Source organism: Balaenoptera ricei, chromosome 3 (assembly GCF_028023285.1).
Source record: "Balaenoptera ricei isolate mBalRic1 chromosome 3, mBalRic1.hap2, whole genome shotgun sequence".
NCBI classification, from domain to species: Eukaryota; Metazoa; Chordata; class Mammalia; order Artiodactyla; family Balaenopteridae; genus Balaenoptera; species Balaenoptera ricei.
Genome location: NC_082641.1, coordinates 180,341,395 through 180,365,961, shown reverse-complemented (window position 1 = coordinate 180,365,961; position 24,567 = coordinate 180,341,395). Strand labels below are relative to the sequence as shown.

The following is a 24,567-nucleotide window of genomic DNA, read 5'->3' as shown; positions in this document are numbered from 1 at the left end:
CTCTGGGCCTCAGTTTCCTGATCTGGACAAGACATCCAGTGTTCCCACGTGCCCCCTCCCTTGTCCCTCACCGACTCTGACCATCTGCGACTTCCTGCCCACGCCCAGCTGGAGGGAGAGGGGCCGGCCTGGCAGCTGTCTGCGGAAGGGGGGGTGCCCAGAGATGTCCCTAGCTGCCCTCAGCCTCCCCTTGGCTCGCTGGGCACAGGGCCAGGGTGGCAACTGCAGCCCCGCCACGCCGGGGTGGCCGCCACAGGTGCATCGAGCTGCCTCCCGTTTTCTGAGGGCTCCGCACCTCTCGGGTCCTCAGGATCCTCTGCGGCCCTGCCTTGGCAGGTGCAGGCGTGCAAGCTGGGCGCCCACGCAGGGGTGTCCATGGGGGAGGGAGGACCTACTCAGGCTACTCAGGAAAGAACTCCAAATATTTCTGAGCACTCATTGTGCTAAGAGGTTCCTTTCTCATAGATACGATCTTAACTCCAATCGCTGGACACTCCCTATGCTCAATTTGCAGATGAAGAAACAGAAGCACAGAGATGGGCACTAACTTGCCTAAGGTTGCCCAGCTGGCCAGAGGGCAGAGCTGGGGCTAGAAACAAAGGAATGATGATGATAATAAAGGCGGTGATAATAATAACTAGGATTATATTACCATCACTGATTTTATTTTTATTATTTATCATTGCAGTATAATAGACGATGTACTATTATTCATTATTATTATCGGTTTTTTTGAATTTTTAAATTGAAGTCTAGTTGATTTACAAATAATTATTATCAACAACAAATAATTTTTTAAATTGTGGTAAAATATCAGTAGCATAAACTTTACCATTTTAACCATTTTTAAGTGTGCACTTCCGTGGCATTAAGTACATTCACACTGTCCAGCGACCATCCCCACCATCAATCTCCAGAACTTTCTCATCTTCCCAAACTGAAACTCTGTCCCCATGAAACACTGACTCCCCAGCCCCTCCCCCAGCCCCTGGCCCCCACCATCTACTTCCTGTCTCTGTGGATGTGACTCTCTAGGGACCTCCTGTGAGTGGAATTAAACCGTATTTGTCCTTTTGTGTCTGGCTTCTCTCACTGAGCATCATGTTCTCCGGGTCCATCCATGGTGTAGCAGGTGTCAGAATAGCCTTCCTTTTTAAGGCACCAAATCATGTGTGAGCATTTACTGTGTGCCAGGCCCTGTCCTAGCACTCTTCATGCATTAACTCATTTAACCCTACCCAGCCCGGTGAAGCAGGCACCATCTGTATCATGCCCATTTCAGAGGGAAGGAAACTGAGGCCCAGAGCAGTGACGTCACCTGCCCAAGGTCACACAGCTCACGAGCAGCGGGATTTGAACCTGGGCCATCTGGCTACAGATCGTGCCCCTACCTCTTCCGGACACTGGGCTCCCACCTGCTGGGTTAGCGGCTCCCTCAGCACCACTAACCAGGAGCCCAGAGGCCTCCTGCTGCCGCTATAAATACATCGTCAGCTGGTGTCTGGACCTCACCCCCGGGTAGCCACCGCCTCTGCACAGACAGACGGCTGGTCCACCTGGCTGCTCAGCCCCGGGGGAGTCCAGGCTGCCAAGAGCCCCTCACCCCTCCGCCACCCAGACACCTGGAGAGGCGGCTTCCAGTGGGGGGCCCATCCTGGGTCACAGGTGCCCCTGCTGGTTCACTAGATGCACTGAGGTTCTTCCCCTTTGCCACCTGGGGCTGGGAAGAGGATCCGGGAAGGGACTGAGCGTTTATCCAGGGCCTCCTGTATGCTGTCCGGGGATCACTCCAATCATCAATGCTGTGGACATAGTTCTTATTTTCTCCACTTTCCAGATGGGAAAACTAAGGCGCAGAGAGGGGAATGCACCTCACACAGCCTGGAGCACGTGTGGACACAAACTGTATCCATTACACAAGCCAACCGGTGCCCTCACACGCGCTCCGGTCCACATCCGCCCTCTGTCTCCCCAGCACAGGGCCAGTGTTGGGATGAAGATTAACAGGGGTTGGAGGAGACGGCAGCACCCTTAGTCAGGGTCTGGCTTGTTTCTCTCTGTGGCCCCACAAGGCCCTACCTTCCTGGCCTCAGCTCTCCTCCAACCCCAGACCAGAGAGGGCAGGGCTCTGCCCTAAGTCACACAGCAAGCCAGGAGCAGAGGTGAGACTGATCCAGGCCCCCTTGCTCCAGGCCCTTTCTCCTGCCATCCGAGCCCAGGGTGTGCTTTATGGAGACCCCAGCCCCCAGGCTTGGGCACGGTAGGCACTTCGGGAACGTTCACCGATATTCATTCATTTGTTCACTGTGTATTCTGGGCCAGCTCTTTTCATGATCTGTACAACTAGGAAGGTGTGGGTTCCATCTGATAACCTCAAAAGCGGTTTTTAGGTTTTTTCCTTTAATGGTTTCAAGGAGTCAGGATCTGTGGGTTCTAATTTCGCCCTATCTCTTAGGAGCTGTGTGACCTTGGGCAAGTGGCTGACCATCTCTGGGACTGCTTCCTTATCAGAAACAGGGGAGAAGGTAATAGTCCCTCCTTCCCAGAGTGGTGGAGAGAATGAAACCAGATGTAGGATGGGCTCAGCACCGGGCACACGATATGTGTTTGCTGTTACTATTATCTCTGTTGTTATTATTGTTTCCCAGGTCCATCCAGGAGGCGACGGGGACCCCTGCCCCCAGTTCCTCCTGACCCCTCCCTGGGCACCCTGGGCAGCTCCTCTAGCAGCTGCGAGCTTCCCAAGCCAGCGCCTGCCCACAGCGCCCTTCCGGGAGGTTGGCACCGAACAAGGCGGGAACAGGAGGCGGGAACGGGAGGCCAGCCCACGGCAGCGTCAGCAGATGGGCACCATCTGGGCTGGCGGGGCTCGGGGCGGGCTGGCAGCTGCCGGAGCGGGCGGGCCTGGCAGCCCCTCCCCCTCCCGCCCTGGCACGGTGCCCGCCCGCGCCTCAGGTTTCTCTGGCCGCCAGAGGGGGCGGGGAGGCCTGGCTGGGCTTCGGGGCTGGGCAGGCGGCTTCCCTCTCTGGGCCCTGCTTTCTCCAGACTCCTTCTCAAATGGGAGGCAGGAGAGAGGAGAGCCGGCTCACCCACTCCCGGCCTCCCCATCGCCAGGCACAGGGCCTCACCTCCCCCTCTAGCACCTGTGCTCGGGGCCATTGCAGCCCCAGGGCCTTTGCACTGACTGTGCCCCCCCCAATGCCCCACACACTCTCACTCAAATCCCTCTGCAGCTCCCTCACTTCTTTCAGGCCTTCCCTGGCCAGAGTGCCTGCCCCGCCATCCCTCTCCACACCCTTCCCTGTCATTAGGTTTTTATTAATTTAACTGAGAATTGTCAGGTTGCCCATGCCCTGCTTAACTGCACACATCCCTCCCCCTAAAGTGCACGCATTGAGTGGGCAGCTCCAATGTCCCAAGGTGGAGCTCATGTCTCCCCCTCATCATGGCCCCCCAGCTGCCCTCTAGCCCACCTCCAGGGCACACACGGAGTCCACCCCTGGAATCAGGCCCCTGTGTCCACAACGGTGCCAGATGGATGCCTGGAGAAGCCAAATTTGGCCCCAGGCGGTGCCCTGGGCTCTGATCAGCCTGGCAGCCCCAGCGCTAAAGGGACCTCCTCATGGCTCGTCCCCACCCTTCTCTCCTCCAAAATAAACCCGAGGATGGAGGCCTGGGATTCCCCTTTGGGGTGCGGTTCCAGCAGTCCGCCTGACACCCCCTGGGAGAGATACGGACAGAGGCCGTGTGAGGAGCTGGACTTCGTCCCCTTGTCTTGGGACAGGGAAGGGTCGAGTGTATGATGCGTCTGTGGGTCTCTCTGTGTCTCCCCATGTCTCTGGGTCTCTCTGTCTCTCTCTCTCACTGTCATTTTGTCGGCTCCAAGGCCCCGCTTCTGACGCTAGAGGTGGTACCTCCTTTCAGCCGAATGGCGGGTGCCTGTCCCACCACCCACCCTGTGACACCCGCCCCCAGAAGCCAACCGAGGCCCATTTCCCCCACTCCCCATCAATCCCATGGCCTCCTAGCAGGGCTGATTTGAGTGGGCACAGCACTCTGGCCTTGGCCTGGACCCCCTGCAGCCCTGGGACCCACAAGGTGAGAGGAGGGAGGTGACCAGTTGTCTCTGAGGTCAGATGACTACCTGGCTGAGAAGAGAGACATAACTCTAGCCCAGATGAAGACGGGGGTCCTGCGGTGGAAGTTGGGGAGCTGAAGCTCAGCAGGGGGGTTCTGGGGGCCAGCCTCAGCCTGGGAACCCCGGATGAGGCCCTAGCTGGTAGGAGCCTAGAACACAGACTCAGCCCGGAGGTGGCCAAGCCACGTTGACTGGATACCCACATCCTACACTGTGATTTACTTCCATCCCCTTCCGCCACCGAGCGTAGAAGGCTAGCAGGGGTGTCAGCAACAGAACCTGCCCATGTCCAAACCCTAACTCTGCCCTTTCCTAGCTGTGTGACCTTGCACCGGGCAGTTATCTTCTTTGGGTTTTGGTTTCCTCATCTGTAAAATGGGTACAATGATCCCTGCCTTGCAGGGTTGCCATGAGAATGGAAAAGAATTGCTAAGTCCTCAGAAAAAATGCCTGACGGAGAGAAAGTGGAGCTGGGAGTTGGGGTTTTGAAGCACAAGTAGGAGTCTTCCAGACGGGAAAGGCATTCCAGGCAGAGGGAACAGCATGGGCAAAGGCATGGAGGCGGGAAATCATAATCCTAATGAGGACGATAACGTTGATAACAACGGTCCACAAAGCCCTAGCCCTGTGCCTGGCACCTGTGTTCACGACCGCATGGGGGTTATTTGTTGAACGCTTACCATGAGAACACAACACTCCTACCGGACAGCTATGTTTGAGCGCCCCATTTTAAAAACAAAGAAAGCAGGCACAGAGAGATTAAGTGACTTGTTTAGGATCACCCAGCCGTTAGGCAGGCGGCTGAGCTGGGCGTGGGTTCCTGGCCCGGCCCTCACGCCCGACCCTCACTCCCAGCCAGCTGAAGCTGGGTCAGCTGGGGCCTGTCTGAGCAGCAGTGGTCCCCTGGGATGATGGAGCCTGCACGGGCGGGCGCAGCAGCCTTGACCTTCCCCGGCCCTCACGTGAGGATGCTGACCAGACCGGCCAGCAAAGTCATGGCAGTCGGACGCGAAGGTGTCTGGGGAGGCCCGGAGGCCTGGCCTGCCTGCTGAGCTGAGGGGGGAGGGGACCGCTGGGGGAGGGGAGGCGCCCGGAGATTGTGCTGACGCTGGCAGAAAACTCGCTTCAAAATTTTATCAGCTCAGCGCGGAGGAGGAGGATGGATGTGGTGAGAGAGACCAGGACCTGCATGGTAATGGGCACTGCAGCCCCCAAGGCTGCCCCTGCCCACACCCCCAATCCCGCCCGCAGCAAACAGTCACCTTGTCTACCCCTCTGCCTCTGGCCCCCCTGCGTTTAGTGCTAATTGGTGGGGGCGGGGGAGGGGCAGATGGGGTCAAGGTCAAGGAATCAAGGTCAAGACTGGGAAACTCTGCCCCAGCTCTCCCTCCCACACACAGTGGAGACCAGGAGACCTCATGGAATCCTCACAGCATCGCTAAGAGTTGGCATGGTTGTTACCCCCACTGTACAGAGGAGGAAACTGAGGCACAGGACGGGGACTCAGGCAAAGTCACACAGCCAGCACACCACCTGGCAGGGCTGCGTTCGGAATCTGGGCGGTCCAGCCCCGGAGTTCCCTCTCTTCTCACCACCCCTCCCCCAGCCTTCCTCCATCATTTCTGGTTGTGATCACATGGGCTCCTGTGGGGTCTACGGGGGCTTGGGGCTGGGTTTGCAACCCGAGTGCACCCACCTGACACTCTCAGGCAGCCCCGGGTGTGTGCGGGTTCACACCCACGTGTGTACCAGCCTGGGTGGGCACGGTGGGGCATGGGACATGTGCCTGTTAGGGTCTCCGGGCACACCTGATTCCATCCGCATGAAGACAGTCACAGCTGCCACCCGCCACGTGGCAGGCCAGAGTCCAACGCGCTACACACACACACACACACACACACACACACACACACACACACACACGATCTCGGCGAGTCTCCCCAGGCCCAATCCACGTAAGGATGCTGATACCCTCCATTTGACAGCTCCACTGGCCACACCACCAGGAACAACGGGGCAACAGACCCCACCGCCCTCCCAGCCAGGGCCTGCCCTTGGCCACCAAGACCTGCCGACCTTCAGCCTCCACATCTCTGTCCAGGCGGCTGACCTCCTGGGATACCCCCACACTCATCACTGCCCAGTCGTTCTGCAGAGCTCAGCTCCGTGGAGGCCCCTCCTCTGGGAAGCTGCCGTGGATTTCCCCATCCCCGCAAACCCTGCTAGTCTCCATGTGGGCCATCTGACCACAGAGCCAGCAAACACCCAGCTGGCTGGTGGGGGCCACTGGAGACCAGAGAGACTGCTGACCTAGCCAAAGTCACACAGCGCCCCAGCTTCCCACTCGGCCGAAATATGGGACCTGTCGGGTCTCTGGGGGAAGTCCGAGAGTCAATCAACCATCAGTCACAAAGTGCAACCCCAGCTCTCCTCCAGCTTTCCCAGGAGGGATAAGATTGTCCCCCGTGCATCCGTCACTGGCCTATCCTCACCCCTGTTGCCAACAGACCTCCTGGGACAGGGTCTCACCTCCTGAGACCTGCCACTCCCCTTGGACCCCTGACCCCCCAAGGTCAGGGCCTGCCTCTACCTTCAGAGCCCCAGGACGCACCTGCCCCCCACCCCAGACTCTCCCTGAACCGCACCTCGTCCCCTTGGCCCTTCACAGGGCTCACATCCTCCCCCTGCACCTGTCCCCGCCCTCGGACTTTAAGGCCAGCCTCCTGGCTCCTACCTTTGCATGCGCCCACCTCCCTGCCTCGGGTAGACCGCTCGCACGTGGGCCCGCATCCCCCCCTCGACGACCTTCCAACGCACCCCCTTTCGGCCTCGCCAGATCCGCATGCACGCGCAAGCCCCGCCTCACCTCGCTCGCGCACGAAGTAGGCCAGGTAGAGGTCGAGCTCCTTGACCGCCACGCCGATGTGGTGCGGCTGCACGCAGAGCACCGGGTGGCCACACTGCGCCGCCTTAACCAGGCGCTCGCCGTCGGTGCTCTCCAGCGGGATGCCTTTGAAGAGGATGACCATGACCAGGTCCAGCCGCCACACCTTGTCAGCCTGGCGCAGGCAGTCGATGCGGCGCATCTTGCCCTTCTGGTCGGGGTTGGAGAGCACGCAGCCCGGCGCCTTCTTGCCGGTGATGGCCAGCACGAAGTCCTCGCGGCACTCGGGCCGGATGTCCTTGCGCAGCTTGGCCAGCAGCCGCGACGCCCATTTCTGCTTGACCTCGGCCTTCTCGCCCAGCAGCTCGTCCTTCACCGCGCGCTCCTCGTCCTTCGACATCCGCTTTTCGTGCTTCTTGAAGTACTTGCGCTTCCGCGCCTGCAGGTTGAACCAGGTGTAGGCGAAGGCGCGGACGTGAGGCAACAGCGCCTCGATGAACGGGTGGAACTCATCCTGTGGGGCGGGAGAGACCAGAGGTCAGGAGGCGCTGGGGCCCGTGGACCCACTGCCCCGCCCGTAAGAATGAGGCTGCAGGGGCCCCAGGCAGACCCGCTAGAAGGAGGGCCAGGCAGAGGTGTGCAAGGGGCTGCTGCAGATCCCTCCATGTCCTGGGAAAAAAAGTGGAGGCCAGTGGGGACCCAGCAGAGGCTCACTGGGTCGTTTGAGAACCCATTGCCCAGATGGGGAAACTGAGGCTTGGACCACGTGGGAGGCACAGGCCAAGGCAGTCGTTCATGGAGGACTGTCTTGAACCCCAATGTACAGGCAGGACAAGCTGGTGGTCCCAGGTGGAGGCTGATGGGGACCCTTTGTACAGATGGGGAAAACTGAGGATGGTGGAATGCTGGTGGCACGGATCCATTCTCTGCCTTCTAGAACTGGGGTCAGGAAACTTTAAAAGTACCATAAAGAACCGGATAGTGAGTATTTTTGTGTCTGTTTCAACTGCTCCACTCTGCACTGTAGTGCAAGACTGGCCACAGAGGAGCTGTAAGGGATGGGCATGGCAGTGTTCCAATAAAACTTTATTTATAAAGACAGACGGTGGGCACTGGGCCCTGTGACTGTAGTTTGCAAACCACTGAACTAGAGTGTGAGCTCAAATGTCCAGAGCAGGGCTGAGCACACACTGGATGCTCACGATTCCAGGAGCAACCAGGCTCAGAGGGTCACTTGGGGCTTGTCTGTCAGACCTACTGCTCAGCAGAGGAAGCTGACACCAGACAGGGGTCCAAGGGCTGCCTCAACCGGCTCTTGGCAGTGATGAAAAAACTGAGGACAAGACGTCATTCCTATAGCCCAGATGTACAGACAGGACTGGCTGAGGTCCACAGGCCAAGATGGGCCACCTGGATGTCAGGGGCTGATGGAAGGGTGGGGAGGCGGTTCCTGCATAGAGGGGGTGGTTCCTGCATAGACCCATTACAGGGGCGGGGAAAGCTGAGGCCCAAGGAGGCAAGACAGCAGAATGCACCAGAGAAAGGGGAGCTCAGCCATGGAGGTTTAGAGCTGGAGAGAGAGAGTCCCCTGGGGGCCAGTTCACCCTACCCTGTCCCCCACAGACCTATTCCACAGATGGAAAAACCGAGGCCTGGGAGGCTCAGCGACCTGGCCAGAGCTGTGACTTCAACATCCCCCTCCCTCTGCCTGAGTGGTGCTGCTGGGTGGCCACAACACCCATTTTATGGATGAAGAAACAGACCCCAAGAGGGGACCCAACCATGAGGGGCAGAGCTGAGACAGGAACACACACCCATCTGACGTCCCCACGAAAACAACGGCAGCCCCCATCGGGCCCCTCAGAGAAGAACGTGGGGCCATGGGAGGCCCCCATCCCCTTCTACAGGGGTGGGAGGGGGCTGTCTCATTCTCGCCATTTTTCAGCAAGTGAAACTGAGTCTGCATAACATCCAGGACCTGGTTTCTCAGCCTCAAGGGATGAGAAATTCAAGGAGAAAGGAAGACAGAGAAGAGAAACTTTGGTCCCCCCTCCCCGCTCTTGCCTGGGGCCTGTGCTGGGCTTCTTGAATGGGAGTGATGTCTTTTCCTAGCATGTGAATCTCATTATCCGCCCAGCTCTCAAAAGCCTGCGTTATGCTATTATTATTATTATTATTGTTATTGACATTGTTGTCGCTGTAAAGATTATTCCAGTTGCTTACAATCTCCCAGGGGCAGGAAAAGGCCCGAGGCTCCACTACGCCTTGTGTGATGGAGAAACTAAGCTCAGAGAGGGGCAGAGACCTGGCCAAGGTCCTGGAGGGTCTCAGAGTCGGCGTAAGAACAAGAACCCAGGACCCCATTGGCCCCTTTCTCAGAGCAGTCTGCTCTCTGTGAGGCCAGGGTCTCTCGGGGAGACAGGGAAACCGCTGCTCTGGGCCACGCATTGGTTTTTCTAAATGGATGTGGCCAGGCTTGCTCCCACCTCCAGGCCTGGATGCCCACGGTACCGCCCACCCAGCGCCCCTCCCTACCCTGAGCTCCATTTCCCCTGGGCCACCTCTGGCCATGAGGTGCTGGGGCTGGGGGATGACCTCAGATCTCCCCTATTACTGAGGCTCTGAAAATAGCCTCCTGCCCTCGCGGGGTGGGGCGGAACGGGGCTCCGTTTGTGCCAGCCCAGCTCCCCCATGCCAACGGCACCCAACGTGTGAGTCACCGTAACAGCTGTGGTGGGGACCGGACCTCGGGGCCCTTTTCAGCCGCTCCCCCATCCCGTCCCCGCCCCAGCTGACCTGCTGAGGCGGAGGGAGGATAGAGGGGGCCGGTCCCCTGTCAGGTCCTATCCAACCTCAGAGGTGCTTTTTCTGTGTCACCATGTCACTTGACATGCCAGCCCCAGGGGTGGGGAGCGATTCGCCCAGGGTCACACAGCCGGTCAGCAGAGCCGGGAGCAGAGCCCAGGTCGTCTTGCCAGAGAAGCTGGGGTGGGAAATCGATGGAGGCGCAGGACACTGTCCCCTGTGGAGGGGACGCCAGGGTGGCAGGAGGCCTGGGCGATGGCTGTGGCTGCCACCCGAGGCCTGGAGCTTATTGGGGCGGTAATGAGAGGTAGCTGGGAAGGGGCAGCTGGAGTGTCAGCCAGCAGGCCTTCTTGAACGGGGTGCCATCTCTTCCTAGCATGTGAACCCCATTATCTGCCCGGCTCTCAAAAGCTTGCATTGCGCTATTATTATTATTGATGTTGTTGTTACGATTGTTTTGGGCCCAGACTCTTCCTCCCCTTGAATCCCTTTGTCTCTGAGCCCCCTCCCCCTTTTCCGAGCTCCTCTCCTCTTCTGGCTCCTCCCCTCTCCAAGCCCCCGTGCCTCTGCCTTATCCCTACCCCCTCCTCCCCGGGCCTTCTCTGGGGAAAGATGCCAGGGAGGCGGGCAGGGGCGGGAGCCCACGTCACTGGTGACCCCAGCTGGTCCTGGAGGAAGACAAACAGCCTGTAACTGGGTCATGGACCTGCTGCCCTAGCCTCCCACATCCTCTTGGGGAGGTCAACCCAGGTGAGAGGCAGGCCTGTCACTCTCTTTGTCCCATAAGACCTGTGACAACCAAGGCCTCTTCCCCAGGCACTTCCCAATGCCCTCACTGGCTGACAGGGCAAGGGAGACAGCCAAGGCAAGCTAGATGCCAAGAATCCTCCTGAACTCCTAGACATCCCTCAAGGCCCTCTCTCCAGTGTTCCTTCCTTCAGGCAGCCTTTCCTGCTCTCCTCAGGGTTCTCCCAGACCCAGCCTGGACCACACAACTTGGGGTCTCTGAGTCCAGCTCAGTTGCTCTCCCCCAACCCTGAGGCCCAGGGCTGAGGCACTCGCTGCCAGGCAGACTTGTTGAGGGAATGAGCTTGGGTGACAACAGCCTCCATTTTCACCTTCTGTATGATCCAGGAACAAATCACTGTTCCACCTTGGGCCTGTTTCTCATTCTGTACAAAGGGCAGAAAAGGACATTGCACCCTTTTGGGGGTTGGTGGGGGGGCTTATTCATTGCCCTGGTAATCAGAGCTGCAAGGTGAGGGGAGGCAGCAAGACTAGGCCTTTCCCAGAAACCTCACTTGGCCAAGGCAAGTTAGATGCCAAGAATCCTCCTGAACTCCTACACATCCCTCAAAACCCTGTCTTCAGTGTTCTTTCCTTCAGGCAGCCTTTCCTGCTCTCCCTGCTGGGACTTCCTGGCCAAAGAGGACAGCAGCAGCTGGGAGGTAGACACCTGGGTTCAAGCCCCTGCTGGGCGCTATGGACTGGTCAACTGCGCACTGGATTGTGCCCCATTCTGGGCCTCCCTGTAGCCCTCCCATCCTGACAGTCCAGGGCAGCAAACCAGGACGTGAAACTCCAATTCCCAAACCACAATTTTTCCACGAAGGATTCTCTCTCCTTCATTCACTCAGTGATTCAACAAACATTACTGAGAATCTCTTATCCATCCCTAAGCTTTTATCCCAAACCCCTATGCACCCTTCAAAGCCCTGGTTCCAATGTCCCCTCCTCCAGGTTAAGTGTCAAACAGCAGAGCTCATATTCGAACGCAGGCCTATCTGGTGCCAGAGTAAGTGTTCCTAACCTAGAGTGGTTCCTCCCCTCAAGCTCAGAGCATCATAGCTCATGAACAGCTCTTATCCAATGAGGGAGAGATTCATTTGGTTGTTCAACAAACATTAACTGAGTATGTACTTTGTGTCAGTTCCATGCATGATGCTGGAGACCCAGCAGTGTCCTCGGCTCGGCCCTCACCCAGATCCTGACGTGGGCAGGGATGGATATTAAACAAGCTAATAAACATGGAATAAAATACCAGGTTGAACAAAATGCTCTGGAGAAATTTAAAGGAGTTTGAGGAGGGGGCCGGGGGTTGTTTTTTTTTAGCTAGGGGGGGTCAGCGAGGGTCTCTCATAGGAGAGGACACTTGAACAAAGACCCACAAGATGACACTCCATGGTAGGAGCTTTGCAGGTGGAGAACACAGTACATGCAAAGGTCCTGAGGCAGGACCATGCCTGATGTTTGGGGAGAACAGTGAGGAGGCCAGTGAGGCTGGAGCTGAGTGAACAATAGGGAAAGTGGAGGTGGTGAGGGCAGGAAGGTAAGGACCCCTGGGAAGACTTTGGGTAAACTAAGTCCAGGGAGTAGAAAGTCCCCGCCAAAGTGACGAGCGAGTCTGAGCCCTGGGCCTCCTGACTTCCCTCTCCGTGCTGTGGTGTCCTGGGTGGATGCTGGGGGCTGAGCCAGAAGGCCACGGTGTGGGGGAGACAGACAGGGAGCGAGGCGGAGCATGTACTGAACTGTCAACTCTATGAAATGGGAACAATCGTTGTGCCCGTTGCCCAGAGGGAGAGACTGAGGCACTGAGCACTGAAGCCACCGGCCCAAAGTCACGCAGCCAGGAAGGAGCCAAGCTGGGACTTGGACCTGGGTGCCTCCTGACTCCCTGGCCCCACTTGCCAGCTCCCTGAGTACAGGGTCTGGCCCCATCCTCGGGACTTCCCAGCAAAGCCCGTTCTGCACCCCACCTGCTCTCTCTGAATCCCGTGTGGCCCGCTTCCCTGCTCAGCCCTGGGTCACGTGCCAAAGCGGCAGCACGGTCCTGACAGCCCCTCACCTACACTGTAGCCCCTCGAGGGCATGGCTTTGATCTGTTTCATCCACTGCTGCGTCCTCAGCATCCAGATCAGCAAAGGAGCAATCTCATCCTTTGCCTGTTACCTATGCACACACCCCGACGGACAAAGGATGCTGGTACCCACGTGGGTCTGGCCAAACTCAGGGAGACCCTGGACAGGGCTGGGCGAGCGGGGAGGAAAGACCAAGAGAAAAACCCTGGCTGGGGGTTCAGGGCTCAAGGTTTGGGGGAGTCACCACTGTCCCTGTCACCCGGCCCAAGCTGAGCAGATAGCGACAGAAGGAAAGGAGGGTAAGTTGGAAAATGCCTATGGGATGTTTAATACAGTTATTACATTAGAGACAACCACAATCACAGCCAAGCTTATTTGGCACCTACTGTATACCAGGCCCTGTGCTAAGGGTGAAACATCTGAAGAAGGGCTAGGTCACCTGCCCAGAGACACACAGCCACCTGGGCGAGATCTGCATGCAGATCCAAGGCCGCCCTAGGTCTCTGCTCGGTGACCCTTCAGGGCACGCACGTGTGCACGTCTGCATGCTCACACGTGTGGGAGCGTGGGCTGCAGGCACTACGTGCCGAGGGTCTACACACACCCAGGTGAGGAGGCAGTGCACGCGCGTGCAGGTCACTGTGAACACGTGCTTTCGTGGGGCAGGAGGTCCCAGGACATTCGGCGTGTCCCATCCATTTGGTGTGAGGGAGGTAGGAGGTTCAGGCAGAGAAAGAGACATTGGAGAGAGAGAGAGAAAGAAGAGAGATATTGGAGGGAGGGAGGGAGGGAGGGAGGGAGAGAGAGAGAGAGGGAGAGAGGGAGAGAGAGAGAGAGGGAGAGAGGGAGAGAGGGAGGGAGAGAACGCTGACTCGGCCAGAATCCCAGCGTCGTGATTTACAAGGCGCCCGACCCTGACGCGCCGAGGCACCTCCGCCGCAGAGAAAAGATGGGGGAGAGACACAGACACGGAGAGAGACAGAAAGAGGGAGAGAGACAGAAAGAGGGAGAGAGACGTGGGGCGAGCTTGTGCGTACAGGAGCCAGTGAGAGGCCATCAGACCACGGGTGGGGGGGGCACAGGGAGCACCCAACTGCCCAGGCCTGGCTAAACAGCCAGGTGGGCAGTGGCCCCGAATCCCCAGCCCCACCAGCCATGCTGTGCCACCCCGGGCAGGCCCTAGCCCTCTCTGGTCTTGGCCCCTGTCCCAGCCCTGAGGTGCTGGGGGACCCTCAATCCCAGCAGAGCCTCCCAGAACCCACACCAGGCTGGCCCCTCGTGCCTTCCCCCCCAAACCCGCAACAGACACCTGGCCCATAGGAGGTGCTTAATGAAGATCTATTATATTCGATCAAGCCAAAGCCGGGGACCCTCCCCCAGCCTCAGTCTCCCCACTGGAGAAATGGGGTAAAAAGAGTGCTGCCCAGCAAGGCAACGAGGTGAAGGAATGAAGGAAAGAATGAATGAATGAGGAAGGGGGCCCTGGCGGCCGCACTGCCGTGGCTGCAGCCCAGGCCCAGCCTGCGGCCCCGGGGAATCCTGGGCACTGCAGCCAAGAGGGATTTGGCCCCAAACCCGGAATAACTAACGTGGCGGTGGAGGCGGGTGGGAGGGAGGCCCAGAGCGGGGCAAGCGCGGGGAGGCCGGCCTTCCCGCCGGCAGGATTTATGGAAGTAACGGCTGCTCCACAGTTCCTCTTCAGAGTAAAAGTGAAAAGCACTTGAGTCACCACTGAAACAGGGACGGGGCTCCCAGAATCCTCCAGGGCCACCCGGGCCGCGGCTGCCACCCCCTCGGTGGGCAGGACCCCGGGGGCACAGGGTAGGCTGGCACGGGAGCAGCCCCCCCCCCCCCCCGCCACTTCACACGCCCTGAGCCCCGAGCCCCGAGCCGGTCTCGGCTCAGGATCCGGGTCGGATCGGCTAAAAGGGAGCTATTTTAGGATGGGCTCAGGTTGTAAAATTAGTCAAGGGGGGAGACAGGGAGAGACAGAGATGGAAAGGGAGCGAGACAGGGAGAGGGAGAGACACAGACAGAGAGGAATGGGTAGGGCGCGATGAGGTCGCCAGGAGTGGGGGTCCTGCATGGGTAGTCTGGTCCTTCCGGGCTCCCCAGCTGGAGACCCCAGACCAGGCTGGGCCTGCAAGCAGCTGCGAGGATTACACTGAGGGGGTCCTGGGAGGGGGACCTGGGTTCCCCTCCAGGGTGGGGGCACCCATGGGAGAAAAAGCAGAGGAGGGGGAGCCCCCTGCGCTTGGGCCACCCCATCCCCATCCGAGCCTGGGAGCTCCCTGGTCCTCTCTGCCTGTCTCTGTCTCCTGGTCGCCCTGTCCCTCGCACACAGCAACCTCAGGTATTTTTATTGTCATGTTTCCACCAAGAGCCCGCCTGGCTGATCCTTGCCCTGCGCCCCAGGGAAAGCCAGGCCCGGGGAGCACAACACCAGCTCTGGTTCTCACTGCCACCCACTCTGGGCAACGTGGACGGGGGCCTGTCTCCCGAGGAGTCCTGACGGGGGAATTCCAGGGCCCAGTGACAATAGGCTGCCGTCCAACCTCCTCGCCTGGAATAGCCTCCCTGGGCTCAGCCCCCTTGGGCGGCTCTGGGAGCGAGCGCGAGGAAAGGGTGGAGGAGGCGAGGGCACCCTGGGGCCACCCAGGCCACCCCCTGAGCCCAGAGACTGGGAGGTCCAAGGTCACCCGGCAACCCTGACTAGGACCCTCGTGGTTCTTGGGGAGCTTCGGGCGACAAGAGGCAGAGGGGGGCCAGTGATGACTGCGTCGGGGGACCCCCAAAGCTGCTCTGGAGGGGAAGGAAGGTCTGGAGAGGGGCAGGGACGTGCCCAAGGTCACCCCGGGGATGATGGGTAGGACAGGCCCTGAGACCCCCTAAGCACCGGCCCTCACATTCCCCCCTGGGGAGCCAGAAACTGGAGGAGCTGGAGGGGGCGGGTGAGAGGGAGCCTGCCGTGAGTGAGGGGCACCCTAGGATGAGGAAAGGGGGGACCCCCATTGGAGACTGGCATCCACGTGCTCTCTGCACAGTGGTCCGCAGGACACTCAGCCACCCGCTTGACTCCCACCTCCCTGTGCCCCGCACTTTACAGCTTGGAGGCCACACTGCCCCTCTCTGGAACCTGCCTTAGCTCCGTGTCACTTCAGGGGAAACTGAGGCCGGGACCCCAATGGCCTAAGTACACACAAGGACCCGGGGTGGGGGCAGAGCTGGAGGGTGGAACCAGTAGACCTGGGAGGGTGCCCCCCTCCCTGCCGTGGAGCTGGGGGAGGGAAGGGGTCCCCCAGGGGCGACCCGGGACAGGGGCAGCCGCCCCCTTCCCACACATCCCCTGGGTCATTGCACAAGGGCCGAGCCCCGGGCAGTCTGGGAGCTCGGCCAGGGGTGAGAGGCAGCGGGCGGGGGCAGGGGCAGGTGCCGGGCTGGCGAGGGCGTCCGCAGCGCCGCAGTGCCCAGGCCAGACCCCAGAACGCCAGGCCTCCCGGCTCCTCCCGGCGGCGGCGGCTCAATAACTCACAATCGATGCGGCGAAAATATGGGGATGGGGTTGAGGGACGGGGGGAGGGGGGGGAGAGGGAGACCGAGCCGGGACGTCGGGGCACCCCTCCCCCCACTGCTGGCGCCTCCAACTTTGCGGGCCCCCTCCCCCTCCGCGCACACGTGGGCCAATAATGGGGGAAAAGGCTGCCCAGGGCCGGGGTGGCGGCGCACAAGCTTGGGGGGGTGGTCCGGGGAACGCATCAGAGGGGTCCTCGTCTCAAGAGTCCCCGGGCGTCCAGGGTCCAACCAGGACTCCCTCGATTCCTCCTAGGAGCAGGCCTGGGTCCAGGCCGGGGGTTCGCGCAGAGCCCCACCTTTGGCCTTCTCCCGGGCGCCCCCCGACCTTCCTGGCTGGGGTGGGGGAGCGCGTTCTGCGTCCGGGGAGGGCGAGGCTGTAGGGCGAGCCAGGGGGAGAGGTCGCGGGGGGCGGGGCGGGAGTCCCCGGTGAGGGTCCCGGGCTGGGGGGAGGTGTCCCCGGCCCAGCCCAACCCCCCACCGGACCCCGGCCGGCGGCGGGGGCATCCCGGCCGCGGCGGCGGGAGGGACGCGCGCCTTTTTCGTCCCGCCTCCTCGGGCTTCCAAACTCCGGGGCCGGGCTGCGGGGGACGCGGGGCCAGGGCGCGGTGGGGCGCGGGCCGGGGGCCGGGCGGGGGGCGTACCTGGGTCAGGCAGAGCGGGGACGAATACATCCCGGGCGCGGCGGGAGGCGCAGGGCCGGCCGGAGCGGGCGCGCTGAACTTACTGAGTCATTTTTCCAAACCCCCCCCCCCCCCGCGGCCGCGGCCGGCGCGCTCCTCGCCGCCTCCTCCCTCGGTCTCCCTCCCTCCTCCCTCCCGCGCTCTCCCTCCCTCCTGCGCCCGACTCCCTCTCTCTCTCCCTCTCTCTGTCTCTCTCTCCTCCTTTCCTGTCCCCCCCCACCTCCTCCTCTGTCTCTGTCTCTCTCTGTGTCTCTGTCTCTCCTCCCTCTGGCAACCTCCTCTCTCCCTCCCCCAATTTCTCTCCCCTCCCACCCCGAACCTCCCACTTCTCAACATCCAACTTTCAAACAAACGAGGGAAAAAAGAGCGCGAGCGAGGAACGAAAGCCGCTCCCCCTCTCCATGCCTCCTGAACCCCCATCGTTGCTTATTATTACGAATTTCCAGCCGCCCTGGGCAGGGCCACCGGACGGGGACCCACGGGCCCATGCACACCCCGACCACAGCGGGTCCCCCTGGACCGCCAGCCCGAGTCTAGTGGGCAGGGGGTGGGCTGCTGCAGGACATTTGAGGGCCATAGGTGGATTCTGAAGACCCCCCCCCCAACCCGCCCCGAGCGGGCCGGGAAGTTGGAGAAAGGAGCGGGGTGGGGGTGGGGGGGTTGGGAAAGAACGAAGAAGTGACGTGTGCAGAGGCCCGGCGCGAGCGCGCCTCTTTCCCCTTAAAGATGTACAACCCGGGGTGCTTGGCGGGAGAAGGGGTCCCACGGCATCCTCTCCCCCTGCTCCTCCCGAGAGCCAGACAGGGGCTGCAGTTCCTAGGCAGAGGAGCTTGGCTACAACTGCCCTTCCGTGGCCAGAAGGGCCTCAACCAACAGGGGAGCCTCCAGAAATCTGCTCTCTCCTCCTCAGCCAGCATCAAAGGGGAACTGGGAGTTGGTGGGCTTCGGCCTCCCCCATATGTCGCCCCCGTACCCCAGGAGGAAGATGTCCAGGCAGTACCTCAGGCTGGCCAGATAAAACCTCGCAGCCTCTTCCCGGGTGTCTGGTAATTCCTACTGACCCCCGCAGTGTGCCCATTTCACGGATCCAGAAACTGAGGCATGCGGAGTGGCTTGGAGCCCGGCTACCTGGCCCCAGGGCCCACACTCTGCAAGCTCGGTTGTTCTCCCTCTGGAATAGATGGGCACAGACCTGCTGCTGATGACCTAGCCTCACCCCTCCCCCAGTTCACTCCGAGAATCCTCCCAGGCTCTCTCAGAGGCCTCCGCCACCTAGCAGACCAGGATGCTCCCCCATTGGTGTCCTCCCCTGTGAAGTGGAGGAACAGTGCCCACCCCATGGGGTTGATCAGCATAAGAATACTGGCACTTAGCAGCGCCTTGACCTTCCGTCAAATATGCACAGAGACATTCTTAGAAAGCTTGGCCATTTTGCCCCGTGTGTCCCGAGTACAAATGATAACCTCTCGCCAACTTCAGGCAGCTGCCCCATGCCCAGGGGCATGGAAGACGCCAACAGCTCTGTTATTCTCCCGTGTTACAGGGGAGGAAACCGACGCCCCAGGAACGGATGCTACTGACCTGGGGCCCTGGAGCTGGACCAGAAGTGAGCAGGATTCACACAGGACACATATGCCCTCCGTCCCGCCGGCTCCCCCTGCACGTGGGTGACGGTCATTCAAATAGCACTTCACAGATGGTTTTTTTAAAAAATCCACTGTGCAGCCATGGGGGGCATTTAAACCCCAGAAAGAAAGGGAAGGGCAGGTGTCTAGGAATCCAAATGCCGACGTGACATAAAGCAATATTTTATTATTTAATAAAATGCCATGAACATCTGGAGGGCAGAATCCCCAATTCACAGACATTTCCAAGTTCAAATTGGCTTTGGAGCATTCTCCCAGGTGGCAGTGACCCCCAGACTGCCCACCACGCCCACCCCACGGGCAGCCTTCCCAAGGCAGTTTAGGTTACTCTGGAAGGCACAGTTTGGAGAGACCACAGACACTCTCTCTTTCTCTCTCTCTCTGGACCTCAGTTTCCACATCTGTAAAATGGCAACAATAGACGCATCTCGCATTTTGGAAGTCTGGGCGGATGGGAATCCTTAAGATAACATGTGGGAAGACTGTGTTAATATATTCGTGGTGGCAGATACCAGTTCACAAACATCACTGAAGAGTTACATATATATATATATCATCCAGTTTAGCAGGAGTGGTCCCTACAGTGTACACAGTAGGTCCAAAGCAGGCCAGTTGCAGTGCAGGGTTGCAGCCTGGGTCTATGTCTTCTCCATCCAGGAGCTAAAACTCCCTGTGCCTCAGCTTCCCGCTCTGTGAAATGGGACGATAATAGTTTCTACCCCTCTGGGTTGTTGTGGGTAAACCAGCCAGTGTTTGGACCGTACCTAGGGTTTTCTAAACAAAGCAATTGCTGGATTGGACCTGTGTGTATAACATCCCAGAAAGGGGCTGCATGATTTAGCTCCTGGCACTTTGGCGCACAGTTTAGCTCATTTTAGTTTAAAAATGCACGCTCCCCATCACTCACTCTTAGGCTAGATACGGACTGTATCTGTGACTGTCCCAGATACGGACGCATGAGGGTGTTGACTGTCACCCTGTAACACTAATGCCAACAATTTGGAGCCAGCCACCGTGTCCATCTGTGGGGACCAGTTCAGCAATGCCACCCGGGGGCACAGGCTGGAATACTATGGAGCTCCACAAAAGAACGAGGGACCCCCACATGGAGATGCCTCCAAGAAACGCGCAGGGGAAAGCATGCCGCAGCGTAGGGCTCCTCCCCCCTCAGCATTATGGACCATAGCTGGGGGGGCCGTCTTGGGCACTGTGGGGTGGAGCAGCATCCCTGGCCCCCACCCCCTGGATGCCAGGAGCCCCCCAGTGTGACAACCACAGGTGTCCCCGGACATCACTCAGTATCCCCTGGGACAGAACCACCCCAGTTAAGAACCCTTGCTGTAGACTCAGCAAGTAGACTCAAGATCTCATTTGGGATTTTTTAAAAAAGAATATACATATATCTTTTATAAGAATATATGTGTATCCTTTATAAGAATGTGTATCTGTTACATGTGGAGTTGCTCAGACAAAGCGGGATGAAATAGGGCTTTTCTGGAGTGGGGGGGTCCCAGCGGGGTGGGGGTGATGAGGAAGGTTTGATTTTTACTCTGGGTACTTTTGCATCCTCTTTAGATGTTCATGAGTCGCTCATGTTATTAAAAAGCAAACTTAAAACATGTGAGTGGAATTCACAGCAGCACTTTCAAAAGTGAGAGCAGCTCAGGGAGGGATGATCAAAGCCTGAGACCACCAGGGAACTCCACAGCGGCCGTACCCAGCGAATAGAGGACACAGCCAGGGGGCCAGGACCTGTGGATGCACGGCTGACATTGCCACCCCTCCTGCAACCTTGTGGGGCATCCTGTGTGTTCCCATTTTACAGATGAGAAATTGAGCCTGCAGAAGGGGATGTTAAGGTCCTCAGCCTTGAGAAGTAATGCGGTATGACATATGGGCTGGTACAGGCACAACACAGAGACACACACACACAACATGACACAAAGAGACACAAAGACACACAGAAACACACCACACGGAGACACACAGATTCTCACACATCACACAGACTCCAGCAGATACAGACACCCAGACCCGAGGGGACACATACAGACTCATGCAGACTCACACAGAGACACACAGGCCCACACGAGGTCATGCACAGCCCAAGCACAACACATGTGCAATCAGCCACAATAACACATACACACCAGAACACAAGTATACACTTACAAGCACACGAACCCATGGACAGAACTCCTCCCACTATTTATACACTGGCACACACACACACACACACACACGGTGACACACAGCACCCGCATTCCTGCTCCCCCTCATGGTTGTCCTCCCCCCAAATGCGCCCACAGCTGGGGTCTTTGCTCTCCAGATCCTGCAGGGACCTGGCTCAGACGTGGAGGTGGGGGGAGGGCGCGATAGGCTTGGCTCCTCCCCCTCCCACAAACGCAGGTGCCTGTTTACGAGTGTGTGTGGCTGCGTGCCTCTGTGTGTGTCTGCGTGCCTCTGTGTGTGTCTGCGTGTGCACCTGTGTGTGGCTGCGTGCCTCTGTGTGTGGCTGCGTGCCTCTGTGTGTGGCTGCGTGTGCACCTGTGTGTGGCTGCGTGCCTCTGTGTGTGTCTGCGTGCCTCTTGTGTGTGGCTGCGTGCCTCTGTGTGTGGCTGCGTGTGCACCTGTGTGGGGGCAGAATTCTGTACACGTGTGGCTGTGAACAGACAGCTGTAAGAGCGTGTCATGAGCGTGTGCTGCTGACTGTGCACCAGGTGACAGGTGGGGATGGAGGCCAGTGTGGTGGAGGGCAGTGCCCGGGCGTGGGGTGGGGGAGCGCTGCGTCTGAGCACCGGCAGTGGGTGTAGGGCAGGGTGAGCACGGGGAACGGAGGGGCGTGAGGATGGGTGATCTTACCTGAGCTGGGATCCCTGAGTGTTGCGTATGGATGCATCCCTGTGTCAACGTGGGACCCCTTTTCTCCTCTTCCCAAACAGCCCCCCAAAAGGGAATGCAGGTTGAAAGTTGAAAGCAGAGACTCCCACCTGGCCTTGGGGCTTTTATATTTAGAAAATTATATAAAGCGCCCTGGGGTGGGGATGGGGGCGCGAAGGGGATTCCCCTGGAGGGGAGAAAACAACCCTGTGTGCCCGCCCGGTCTGGCCTGGTCCCGGGCAAGCGCTGGGAGGTAGGGCTGGGGGCGCGTCTCCCTGCCCATCCGGGCGAGGGGGTCTCCTTTGCCACCCCCCTGGTCCAGACTTAACCCACGCGCTTCGGTAACCACCCATCCCTCGAGACCTCCTCTGGGGGGGAGGGGGGACCCCCCCCGCCGCCCCGCCCCCTCTGGGCCACGCGCACGCGCAGCCCCTGGCGGGAGACATCGCCGCCGAGTGATCGCGTCCCGGCGCCACCTCGCGCCCGAACCTCAAGCTGGGACCACCTGGGGACATGCAGATAGGGGACCCCGAGGCAGGGGTAATTGGAGCGGACGGGGTAGGGAGTGAGAGGAGGGGACAGAGCTTTTGGCGAGGTGGAGGAAGCACCCGTTCCCCATCCGGCAGCCCGGGTTACAGGAAAAAAGGAACTGGGCGGGGGGGGGGTGGGGGTGGGGGGGAGAGTGTAGACCCATCCCCAGGAATAGTCACTCAGCGCCAGTCAAACGCACACAGCGACACCCAACTGTCCCCTGAGACGCAGCCACGCGACACAGTTCCCCACTCACTGGCAACCCCCTAACCTCCACACACTCATACGTGGACACCCCCATGGTCATCCAGGGACATCACGTCCCCCGGGACATCCAACTCAGCCACACAGCTTCACAACACCGCCCCACGGGGACCCGTGGCACAGTTGCCCAGTTACCCTAACACACACACACACACTGTCCCATAGCCGCACAATGCTTTAACAACACTCAACACAACACACACACAGCCACGTGGATGTGCAGACACACAGATACATAAAGGAGAGGACCCCACGCCCGGGGACCCACGGACCCACGGACAGGCATGGGACCACCTAGCTGCACAGACCCGCGAATGCACCCCCGGATTCCCGTGCTGACTCGTTTGAGAGCACAGGGGCCCCCAAACGCACCCCTCGAGTGAAGATGCCACTGCGCCAGCGGACCGGACACCGGAACCCTCAAGTGCAGCTACCGGCGCTTGCGGGCCTGGGGCGCGCCCGGCCTAGACCCGGTGACCCCTCCCGGCTGGGACCGCGGCGGGGCTGGGGTCGGCCGGGGGGCGGGGCTCAGGCGGCGCTAGGGCCGGCCGGGTGGCTGCCCCTGCGCGGCGCCGAGAGCGGCCGCCCGCCCGGCTCCAAGTTCAAGGCGCCCGGCGGCGGCCGCTGCGCGCTCTCCGCCCCTCTCCGCAGCGGCCATTTTCCGCTAGCTGGCGCGCCGCGCTCGCCCGGGCCGGGGCAACCCGCGAGGGCCGCCGCGACCCCCACCCCGCACGGCCCCGTCAGGCGCCCCCTCCCTGGGCCCGGCTTCCCAGCCGGCTGCGCGCTTGGGGGTCTTGCGCCCGGAGCCGCGCCCTCCCGCCTACCTTCTCCCGCCGGGCCAGGGAGGGGGCGGAGGCCTGGCCTGGGGGGGGACCCTCTCCCGGGAGCCCCGCCCTCCCCTCCAACTCCATGGTGCCCGCGAGGGGGCCCCCCCCCACTTGGGGTCCCCCGCTGCGCCCCGCGCGCCAGCTCCGCCCCCAGCCGCGGGGGGGGTTGGACTGGCGGGCGGGGGTCCCGGGGCGGCGGTTGTGTGGGGGGTCCCCGCATCGAGCCCCTCCCCCGGGCGGCCCCCGCCCCCTGCCCCCCCAGACCTCTCAACTTTCGCCCGGAGCCCACTCACCACCCCAAAAACTCCCCGGGCGAAAACGAAAGTGGGGGCGGCGACGTACCATGGCGCTGCTGCGAGGAGGCGAGGCCGGCGCCGGAGCGAGCGCGCTCGGTCCCCGGCGAGGGGGGGCCGGAGGCGGCGGGAGGAGGCGGCGAGGGAGGGCGCGCGGGGGAGGGAGCGAGCGCGCGAGGGAGGGGGCGCGCCGTTCCCGCCCCCCCAGCCCAGGACCCTCCCCTCGGCCCGCCCTCCCCCCGGTCCCGCGCGCCGCCCGCGCCTCAGGCCGCTCCGCGCCCCGGCCCCGGCTCCGGCGGCTCCGGCCGCGGCTCCATCCCCGGCCCGGCCCGCGCGAGGGGAGGCCAGGCGAACGGCCGCGGCGGCGGGTCGTGGGGCCCGGGTCGGGCTCGCTGCGGAGGGAGCGGATCCACCTTCACGGCGCGCGCGCGCTCACATACACACACACACGCACACACACACACAGATACACACACACGCAGACAGCTGGGGACACTCGCGGCCCGGGCCTCCTCGACTCCGACACCGACACAGAACGCACACCGACGCGCCTGCGGCGTGTTACAGACACACACAGTCTGCGGGTGTCACCCAGATATACCGGGGCCCACGCTCACAGCCGATGCGGTTCTTGGACGCACACCTCCTGCAGGATGCCACGAACACAGACTCACACTCACATCCTGCGGTGTCACCCAGACAGACACACGGGGACCCACATGCTCACAGCCTTCGGGGTGTCACCCAGACACCCACAGCCTCCACGCTGTCACATACACAGACTCACAGCCAGCAGGGTGTCACTCAGACACGCACACAGAGTGACAATCGTAGAAAGACATTTCAGACCTCGGACTGAGCCACACGCCGACCCCCCCGGACCCCTCCCCCAGGCCATCGCAGCAGCCACCCCTGCCCCTGAGTGCAGGTGTCCCGGATACACAGGCACAAACACGCACAGCGGGGAGACGGGACAGATGGGGACACAGACAGAGACTCGGACACTGAGGGTGACAGACCTGGGGGGCAGGGGTTCCCTGGGGGTCCCGCAGGGGCTCCAGGCGGGGCGGGGGGCGGGGAGCGCGCGCGGCGGCTCGGTAGGTGTGGGGGGGAGCGGCCGCCCCCTCCCCGGGTCGGGATTAAGGGAGAAGCCTCCGCAGCGGGGGGAGGGGCCGGGCCGTGGAGGGT

General features: G+C 60.7%; 1 protein-coding gene across 5 annotated transcripts in view; it reads right to left on the bottom strand.

The window, feature by feature from the left end:
* NFIC (nuclear factor I C) overlaps positions 1–23,536 on the bottom strand; it is a 64,981-nt gene extending 41,445 nt beyond the window's left edge. For 2 of the 5 annotated variants that reach the window (XM_059918796.1, XM_059918801.1), the window contains exons 1-2: positions 16,900–17,014; positions 7,005–7,536 (exon numbers count right to left, since the gene is read on the bottom strand). In XM_059918796.1, coding sequence (XP_059774779.1) covers positions 7,005–7,536; positions 16,900–16,929 — 562 coding nt within the window. In that variant the 5' untranslated portion in view covers positions 16,930–17,014. Of the gene's footprint in view, positions 1–7,004; positions 7,537–16,899; positions 17,015–23,428 lie in introns of those variants that run through there. The other 3 variants (XM_059918798.1, XM_059918800.1, XM_059918797.1) reach the window with 2 other exon arrangements.
* Positions 23,537–24,567: the final 1,031 nt, after the last annotated feature.